Source organism: Gavialis gangeticus, unplaced genomic scaffold (assembly GCF_001723915.1).
Source record: "Gavialis gangeticus isolate Ggan-Ray unplaced genomic scaffold, GavGan_comp1, whole genome shotgun sequence".
NCBI lineage: Eukaryota > Metazoa > Chordata > Crocodylia > Gavialidae > Gavialis > Gavialis gangeticus.
The window spans coordinates 25,484,174-25,494,503 of record NW_017728996.1 but is presented as its reverse complement, the minus strand read 5'-3'; the positions used below and the strand labels follow the sequence as shown (position 1 = coordinate 25,494,503).

Sequence of the window (10,330 nt, the reverse complement as noted above, 5' to 3'; positions counted from 1 at the left end):
TGCCGCCGTCCCGAGCCGTGCGTGGCAAGGGGCGCAGGGCCCAGCGCGGCGGCGGCGGCGGCGGCGGCGGCTTGGGGATGCCCGGCACGTAGCAGCGGCAGTCTCCGCGGGTCTGATCCGAGCGGGGATGGTAATGAAGGGGCGGGGGTTCAAGGCAGCTCCAGACGGCTTTTTCCAGCCGAGGAGCTGGGAAAGGAGCCCCCAAGCGGCCGGCGGAGCCGAGCCAGGCGGACCCCGGGCAGCGGGGTGTGTGTGGCCGGGGCCGGGGCCGCTGCAGCTGCTCCCGCGAAGACGAGGCGGCAGGACTGACGGCGGGTTGTGTGCCCCCCGCACCGTGAAGCTGGCTGTAAGTCGCTCGAGGTGGGGCCGCGCGTGTGCGGCGCTGGGAGAGGGCGGCAGAGAGGAGCCGCGAGCAACAATTGCTTTGCGGAGGCTCGCGCGGGCGGGGGTCGCCGAGCCTTGCTCCTGGCGCTGCGGCTCGGGCACGCGTCCTCGGGCGCGGCAGAGGTGCCGCTCCCGGCCTTGCTGCGGGGGCAAAGCCCGTCTTCACCCAGACGGGGCTGGAGCTTGCAGCGCCCTTCCCTGCTGCAGGCCGGGCCGGCTCCTGCGATGCTCCTAACCACCCGCTGTGGGACCAGCACTGCCCCCTGGCCTGAGAGTTTGGCCCCCTCACTCTAGGGTGGGAAGGCAAAGCTAGCACTTGCCCAGCAGCTGAGGGAATACAAGTATGTAGGATACAAATTGGTGAAATCAGGTTGGCTGCTACTTGTCATTTCCAGCCCAGTGTTGTCAACCCAGGCGGTCCCGATACTTCGAATAAACCTCCAAGTATTTTTTTTTACTGGGGAGAAACTTTTCGAGGTTTCACCCATCCTTTCCGTCTCCTATGGCAGGACTGTCAAAGATCCAGCCAGCAGGCCAGAGCCAGCCACGGAGATGTCATTCTAGCACGCTGGCCAGGTGTTTCAGTGACTAAGACAATTTGAAACAATCAGATGCATTTGAAAAATCCCTTTGGGTGTCTGTCTACATCCTTAGTCACAATAATTGCTTTAAAAATGTGGTCCATCATCTCTTAGAAGTGACCAGGAATCCAGGTCATCTGATGCCTTACCAGAATGACTGGACCAGCAGCCGGGCTTGCAGCACTTCCTGGAGGAGAGCTGTTTGGATAGCAGTGACAGCAGGAGTGATCTGTAGTTTGTTTATGGAAAACTCATGAGTTACAAGTGTCACCAGAATATTTTTAACATAGACTGGAGGACAAAATGCAATTTCTCAATCACTTGCAGATTACTCATTCAAGGGGCTGCATACATCCAGCTCCTGAGGATTTCCACAATTAAAAATGCCAAGCATCTCTCAGGATTGGCTCCATACATGGCAGGCTACAATAAAACCTGCTATGTTTTCTCTAAGAGTAATATGAAGATGCCCCAACATTCGTCACTTCTCATTCCTTTCTCAAGAATAAATATAAAATTTAAACAAAGCTTAACAATGTAGGGATGGTGATTTGGCTTGAGGAAAAGCTTACTTTCGAAACTGTAAAACCACCCATTAACCAGGGTTTGGGATCCTCAGGGAACTTCATGGCAGGTATGGATACTGTTACAATATTCTTAAGCACTTCAACTTATCTGCTACCCTATCTAAGTTTGCACACAGCATTTACATGTACTAGCCCTTGTCCTCCTTAGGTGTACCAGTCCCATCGGCAGCAAACTCAGCTGCTTTTCTCTCTCTGCTTACCTTTATAATCCATGGGGCTGAGATGTCTGCCACACTCTGGGTCCTACTGGTCCTTTCTGCTCTCCGATGGGCATCGGGTGGCCTTTCTCCCCACTGCAGGATATTGAAGGATCTTTGCTTGCCATAAGTAAAAGGCTTTTGTGGGGCCATAAGCTGAGACTTCACAGAAGTGAACTGGAGAGCCTGGACTCCAGGAGAACAAGTAGAGGTAACAGGGTTGACAACCCAGAGAAACAGACTGTAGAACTTCTAGTTCAGGTCTTGCTGGTCTCCTGAACTCTATCCCAAGGTGTTTTTTATACTGCAGTCACTGCTGTGACTCCATAGTATTGTAACTTTATAGTACAGATACCCAAGTTCACTTCAACCTACCTAGCTCAGTTATTGGTAGCTGTCTAGAGCAGCAGTAACAGAGCTCAGTACAGACTGCAAAACTGCTCAAGAAGCAGAGTAAAGATGAAGGCAACAAGGTCACCCTGAGTCCTGTGCTGCTGTGGCTACACTAGTTCCAGGATCCAAGATGACTAGTTTATAGATAGTTCAGGTATGTTTACGGTACAGTAATATAATGGCAGTGACATCTTCCTGCCTATGTCCCTAGCATTACATTCAGCTCCTGTAGCATCAATGGTCTCCTTGCTCATGATTTTACATATAATTTGAGAGCAACTGACATAACATATGCATAACTGGTGGCTGCAACCTTCAATTACCACTGATCTGCAAACAGATTTGAAATGCAGAAACAAACAAGTATAATCTTGCTATTAGCAGGTCCATATTTAGTGCCAAATCTTCTACTACCATCTGCAAACATGCAAGGGCTGACACACAAATTCTGCTGCAAAGAAGGAGGAAGAGAAGAAGAGGAAAGAGCCTTGCAAAGGATTCACAGCCCCAAAGCCCTTGCACAGGAAATGGAAACTATTTCTCTACCTGTCCAGTTGTACCCTCAGGGCTGATTCTATTCCTCAAACTCAGAAGTATTTCCTTGCACTCAGTGCCCATATATCCAGGCTTTGCATGTTGACGATTTGACCCATAATTCCTGGTGACAATAATTGAAAAATATAAGTAAAATATCACTGTGCACTAATAACAAGCATAGAGCAAACACCAAAGGACAAAAACTGTGTGTGATAGTGGGAGAATTTAGCCCCAAATTTAGTTTTACATTATTAAACCAATAGGATCCGGAGCACAATACTTGTTTGGTGATATGCATGATGTACAGGACTGCTTTGTTCCTGAAATATGGAGTCATCAGAGCTTCTGATGACAACTAATGTTGTTTCTCTATTTGTTTCTATTTTTATACTGTCCTCCTCCACCCAAACGTATAAACTGCTTCTGTACTCTTTGCTCAAGAAAAACTCCCATTGACTTCTGTGGGAGGTAATCTTACCACAGTAACTGAAGAGAATACAAATCTCTATATCCATGTAGAGCCCCACAGGTTTTTGTGAGCTTTACAAGGACCATCTAATTGCTGAGCTGGGGCCAAAATTTGTCTCCAAGATTTCTGTGCATATGTCTTTCAGGGCTGTGGTTTTTCATTCTGGCACTGTGTCATCCTGCTATGGTATACAATTCATATCTCAGGATAAGCCTCTTTTTTTTCCTTTTAATTTTCCAGTGCCCTTGGACTTCTGGAAGGAGAAGTTTTTTCTTGACTGGATCCAGTTAAATCTCAACTGATTTGTGCAAGAACTTGAGCATTCTGTGCTTTTCCTTCACCAATTTCTACAGCTGGTAAAAAGGTCTGGAAAAAACTGGAAACGTGCTTTACATGACAACTTGGTAGCAGGTGGCTTAATCTATTACATTATCTATTATGTGTTTGCAGCAAATAAGTATAAATTACCTCTGTTCAATTATTTAGTTACTACAGGCCTTAACTGCAACTTGTCCTCTAACCGATTAGTATCATTTTTTTGAGTCATACTAGTTGTTTTGACCACAAGACTCAAAGAGTGAGGTATTTCTCAATATGAGCAAGTCTGTCATGGCTTGAATGTTAGGACTTAATTTGCATCTGAACAATGCGCACTGGGAGTCAGACAGGAAGGAGCTGGTGCAAGAGAGCCTTAAACCAGCGTTCTTCAGTCGTCAATCCGGGTTCAAATGTCAGACCTAGATCCTCAGTGGGGGAGGTAAGTCACTGGTGTCACAAACTTACACGAGAGTGACAATCTGGCGCAGCCCCTTTTCCTTCTCCCCACCTCTTTTCTGCTTTTGGTTGCATGCAAAGGAAAAACCTGACATTCTGAGGAGGGAAGAGGAGGGCCAAACAGGAAAAAAAGAGAATGTTTTCTACCATTTTTCTTTCTTTCACAAAGATATCAGGGATGGCAGGTGTCATTTTATCTTTCTTTTGCTGCAGGACTTCTAAGATAACCCAGGGTACATCTGCACTGCGGTCACGGCAGCATACTCATTGAAGTGGAAAGATACCTGAGCTAGCTTTAAACTAGTGAGCTCGGATACTAGTAGCCATATAGCCCCAGCAACACAGAGACTGGCATAGACTAATTCACCTGGCTAAGAAGTACATGTATAACACAGTAGAACCCAGATACTTCCCAGCATTAGGTTCCCAAACCCTTTGTGAAGACAAGAGTTTGTGAAGTGTCCAGGGGGAATGCAGATCCATAGCAAACACTGATGAGCCCCAGCTGATTGATGGAGTGGTGCCCTTTGGAGTAAAGCTGTAGCAAACAGCTAGGTGGCTCATCCTTCATTTGGCCACCCACTGTGCATTAGGTAGGTTGTGAACTATCTGAGTATGAATGATTCAAGCTCACATAATGGGAGCTTTTTTTTGGAGAAAGAATGTTGAATTTTTAACAAAAACAGCTTCTCACTTCAGACCATACAAAGGAGCGCTGCCATGAAACAGTCTGCCTTCTCCCTCCTGCTCCACATGCACCAGCTGCTGAAAAACTGTAACATAGCTGATTTGGTGCATTCCCACAATGTGCTCAGCACCACTGGGGCTCTCTGTCTCACGTTTGCTTGTTGGTGAGTGCCCAGTGCTGTGAAGGTTTTGCTACTCAGTGCATGCAAACTGCCTGGCCTTCCCTTACAGCTTTTGTTCCCTCCCCACTCTACCCTCACAGAGCGAAGGTTGCCGAATGGCTTCCTTCTACCGTTAAGTGCCCCAGAAAGGAGGAAGTGTCTCCCCTATCCTTCCTCTCCGAACTAGAACATTTATACCAAAGACTACTGCAGTTTGATCCTATGAATTTTGGCTCTTCTGCATTACCACACTTCCATGAAATCAGTAGGTCCTTTGACCAAGAAAGTAGGATCGGGCCCTCTCTGTGTTACATATGAGCAACAAGGGAACTGTTGCAATGAAAATTTTAGGAGGTCTAGGACATCAGTGTCTTGGGTAACAGCCACATTTTGAAAGGAAGAATAGGGAGAAGAGCCTAATGATGGGGGGAAAGGGCAGGGAGAAGGATTTGTATTATCTCTTCTCCCATTAACATTCTCCATACGCTAATGGATATAGAGATTTCTAATTTTAGCTTGGTGGGGACAAAGACAGTGTGTACCCTTGGGAGCTAGCACATGGCTGGAACATTATCAAAATGGCCCATCTTGCCAGTCTGAATGTATCTTTCAACAGTCTGTCCCCCTTGCCAGATCCTAATGTTTATCATTTAGCAAACAACATTCACTCAAGTATGGGCATTCAAAAAAGTACACTAGTTTGCAATCAGCACTTCTGACAGACAATGAGGTAGCAGTTATGAGTTCAGCTGGTCACATGTACAGGTGATTTAGGGGTGCACAATGGAGCACAAATGATAAGCTATCCCACAATACACTTATGACTGTTTCTCCAGTTTAAGGACTAAGATACCCATCCTGCAAGCCCTTCAGGCATAAACATTTCCATGTACCTTTACAGATGGAGGCCTTGCAAGCTGTTGTCTGATAAAAACTGAAAGGCTTTGTCCCATTTGATAATTTTCTCTTTAGAAGGATCTTGCAAAAATTCCACTTCCCCAGGCCGGACATTTTTTATCTTGGGGGAGAAAGGCAAGCAAATAAATGATCCGTTTTTTTTATTGTCTTAGCTGGGAGTTCCAAGCAGATTTTATGTAGGGATCGCCACGTTCTAACAACAGCTTTTCTAGGCTGATTTGGGTGTAAAGACTGTACTTTCAGTATCGACATCCAGGTAGTTTTTGTTTTAAAGGTTTTCATGTGCTGTAACTCAGACACCTGTGTCACCTTGGGCCATAACCAAATCAATTCTAATTTGTGCATAGGCAAAGAAGTTATAGAGGTGAAAATACCAAAGGTTCACCAGGATGTGATGCCCAATGATGAGCAGTAACTACTGCAGCAACTCATCAGCCACTATGAGTGTCAACGAGGTGTCTGCCTTCCCGCTGACTTTAGAACAAAAAACTGGCTTTGCCTTTGTAGGGATTTTATGTATTTTCTTGGGACTTCTTATCATCAGATGCTTCAAAATCTTGCTGGATCCGTATAGTAGCATGCCTTCCTCTACTTGGGAAGATGAAGTCGAGGGGCTGGATAAAGGGACATTTGAATATGCCCTTGCATGAAAATTCAAGAGTCTCCTGCCTTAATTTTGATGTTGATGTCATTTTAGAAACCTACTACTGACACATTTGCAATATATATCTACATTTTGACGGTGCCATTCATTTTATTAAATAAATATTTGTTGCAAACTCAAAAAGCATTTCACACTGTTTTCCTTCTGCGAATTTGCCTATTGTGGAATTATGTAGAAGAAATAGCAAATGTCAAAAAATATGCTAGTGCATAATGAACTAAAAATTGGGGGAAGAAGGGCAGAGAAATCTAACTTCTGCTTCTTCACAGCAAGAGCTCCATTGATAAAGAAGGAGGGTGCAGGACAGATGGGAGGGTGGTTGTCACTCCCTCCCTTCTTAACTAACGCCATTTCCTTAAGCCCATTAACAGGCCTTGGAAATATCAGTCACATGCAACTCAGTGAGCCAGCCCAATATATGGGCCCAGGTTAGCTTGCAAGATTAGACAGCAGCACAAAAGGATATGACATTGCAGGCATTAGTTTGAGTGTAGAGGGGTGGGTGTAGGTAGAAGGGAATTCCTAATGTCAGTTACTAAAAGAATAGAAAAAACAAAGAGGCATCTAACACTGATTGCATTCACAAATGAACATCTCTCCCTCAAAAATGTATAGGTGCTATAATGCTGGCTATGTGCACGACAACAAAGCTTAGTGCTACTAGTGTGTCTGGGGTTTCTGCAGTCTTTTTTGGACTGTGTAGGACCAGTCAGAGAAAAGCTATTCAGACTTGCTAGAACACAGCTCATCTTCTGCTCAGAACAAATTGTTAGAAGGCAATGCAAGAGCTATTGGCCATGCAAGAGCTATTTTAATGTTTTTCATGAAAATGTTGGGATGCTATAAATAGGATATATAATGAACTCTGCATTACAAGACATATACCTGGATCAGAATTCAGTCAGATCCTCTAAAGCCACTGTTCCTAGTCCACTTACATTTCTCATATCTCTACAAATCTGCTAGTGGAAGACAAGAAGCAAATATCAGTTAAAAACCCAGTCCTTAAGTCCAGCTGAGCTAAAGTCAAAGCAGAGCCTAATGGGGTAAGTGTACACCTATGCCTTCCCCTAGGCTCCTGGAGACTGATTCAGCTTCTAGTGCAAATAGCTTTAACCACTATGATTTGTGCTAGCTGGTAAAAACTTCTTGGGCTCATTATGCCAGTTTGGCATTTCTGGAGTGGAGGCACACTGCATGCTAACAGCTGGATGGAACAGGGATACAGAGATAGATACACAGCCCATTATTCCCCCGTTGTAGGGCAATTTTTCAGCCCCTTTGCCCTATGCACCTACCACTGAATATGATTTGGACTCTCACAGAGAGGATTCTATTACAAAGGACCCTTACAAGACAAAAGGAAAAAAAAAACAGAAAGAAAAACCAGGTGTTAAGTAGTTACAGTTCAAGGTCACCTCTCAGTACAAATAGCTGTTAAGTGAGTGTGACAAGAGTAGACAGAAATTCAATTCCATCTTTGAGAAACTTGGAAGCAGAATTTTGTTTAAGCATCACTTTTACTCAGCAGCTCTGTGTACTAAAAGCTGCAAGGACAAGAGGATCAGTTGGAGTAATTTGCTTTACCCCCATTCAGCACAACGTCTATTGTGCCATTTCCTTATCTGCTGGACAAGTGGCAGTCAAAAGAACCATGAGGCAAAACGCCATTCAGAGTGGAAAATGCTGGATCATATGGTAAAGGTCACAACCAATCAAGGTACACAACGTAAAAAGCTTGTTAATGACCAGACAACCTTTTAAATTGTTCAAATTCAAATGTGAGAAATCTTTGAAGTACGCAGCTCCAATCTGCTACATTTGTTTTCATTTAACTCAAACAGAAATGCCTACAGCACACAGTATGCAATTATCCAGTACAGTGTCCTGTACACAGACTCAGAACCATGCTTTGCATCTTAGTAACCAAGTATAATACACTATATTACTGTTTTTGTCCACCAACTGACCTTATTTTTTTAATTTTACAGTATTTTGTGGTAGGCAGCTACCAAGTTCCATTTTGTTTACAGAGCATGGTTAGGCTTTTTGCCCCTCCATCCCTGAAAGCAAAGAAAGCACTCCTTCCAGCGTGCTGGAGGTGGGTAAGTTTTCAAAGGCTGTCCTCAGAAATACAGCAGACAGAGGCTCCTACAGTTCACAGATGGCCTGATTCCCTTGTCATTTCTTTCCCCCAGTTTATACTGGGGAAGCTAAATCATGGAGACAGGAATGTTAAACCAGCAGTCAGAAATCAGGGGTCCCATCTGTATTTGGGTTTCCAGTGTGTTACATTTAAACACAATTCCAGTTAAGCCTCTCTTTGATGTAGTTTGACCATTCAATATTGCTGGTGCTAGCCTCTGTTTTGGACTGTATGTTTCAGCCTATGGAAGAAGTTGGGCAAGACTATCATTTATAACATAGTGCTAGCACAGCATGCCCACATTAAACTTTGTTTCTAAATGTTATTTTTAAACTTGTTGTAAAGGGTTGTTTGGAATTGGGCTTAGAGTACAACGGGATCTGGCGTGCAGGTCTATACTGAGACCACCACACCATGGGCAGGATTCAGATTGGCTCTGTAAGTGCCTCAGCTTCATCACTGCCCTGCTTAGCTTTTGAACACCTGTCCCAGGTGGAAGATTCAGAATGACTCTGTCCTCCTAGAGTCAGTACAGAGACTTCAAAGATTCCTGGGAGCAATTCAGGTATGTACATCTATGTGCTCTATGAAGAAAACAGGGAGTGGGATGTGCCTCCTAAGGGCAATTTAGAAAGCCCACTTAAAGATAGCCAATGAAAATTTCTGAACTCCATCCCTCTCAAGCTATCCCACAGGCATCTCTGTTAACTGGGATTCAGAGAGTTTCTGAGAAAGCTGTGTCCTGGGTGATTCACAATGTGGTGGGAGGCAGGTTGCAGATTTTGCCTCAAGCAAGAGGAAGCCTGCCTTTTTAGCCCCGTAGTTATGCTGCTTAAAGCCCTCCTCTGTGAAAGGGGACCCTGAGCTCTCGTCCCAGAGCCCCAGCACTGTTGACACATTGCACATTAGACAGTCACCAGTTAAAAACAGAAATAAACCTAATAACAGTGATTAGGACCCAGAATTCCCACTCCACATTTCAGCCTCCCAAGGGAGCATCCTTGCTGATAGACTATAGAGGACGGCTCCTTATTACTGGTCCCTTGACTCCCTCTTTTTTTTTTTTCTTTTCATTGTGCAGTTGCCCAGCTTTACCAGGAGGGGTAAAGACCAATCTCATCAAGCCTTTTCCATAGCATGGTGTTTAGGGGATTCTTCTGAATGAGCAGATGACTTAGGTTTAGATCTCCTACAGGTCAGGGGACCTAGAACCCAGGTCTCCTGTGCCATAGGTGAATGCTCTACCCACTAGATCAGCTGTTCTTAACATTTTTAGCCCCTTGATAAGCTCAACATCCCCCTCGGGAAATGCCAGCTCTTAGTATTCATTCATTTTTTGACCACAGAAAAATAACAGAGCAATTCTTCTGTTGGAAAGAACTCAGAAAGATCCCAACAGGTCAGAAAGCTTTTGACACTATAGATGGATGGATGGATTTGAAATCTCTGGGTTTATCTTGTGTATCATGTTTGTGCACCTAACAGTGCTAACATTGTGTGGCATCCCACAGCACCCTTGAGAGGATCTCCAGGCACCTCAGAGTGTCACTGCACCCTGGTTGAGAATCACTGCACTAGGGCAGTGGTTCTTAACCTTTTTTGTACTAGGACCCATCTGGAAACTGATGGCCAGTCCCAACCCAGTAAGTAGCTTAAGTAGAAAATGCCCCCCCCAACCCTGCTGGTGGCCCTCACTCCCAACCTTCTGTCCCCACCCCCAGGCTCCAGACCTCCAGTGTATGGGGTAGGGATGGGGAGGGGGGCCCCAAGCAGTAGGCCTGTGCAAAGCTGCTAGTATTCACTTCGGATTCAGATTCAGCTGATTTGTGGGA

General features: G+C 45.0%; 1 protein-coding gene across 4 annotated transcripts; it reads left to right on the top strand.

The window, feature by feature from the left end:
* Window positions 1-266: 266 nt before the first annotated feature.
* CTXN2 (cortexin 2) lies at window positions 267-6,475 on the top strand. Of its 4 annotated transcripts, none has more exons than XM_019504190.1 (3): window positions 267-346; window positions 3,389-3,512; window positions 6,036-6,475. In XM_019504190.1, the coding sequence occupies exon 3, from the start codon at window positions 6,090-6,092 to the stop codon at window positions 6,336-6,338; it is 249 nt and encodes an 82-aa protein (XP_019359735.1). In that variant the 5' UTR covers window positions 267-346; window positions 3,389-3,512; window positions 6,036-6,089; the 3' UTR covers window positions 6,339-6,475. The 4 variants fall into 4 exon arrangements, with proteins under 4 accessions (XP_019359735.1, XP_019359732.1, XP_019359734.1 ...); XM_019504187.1 differs by having other exon boundaries at window positions 268-346; window positions 3,389-3,559; XM_019504189.1 differs by lacking the exons at window positions 267-346; window positions 3,389-3,512 and adding an exon at window positions 3,567-3,905.
* Window positions 6,476-10,330: the final 3,855 nt, after the last annotated feature.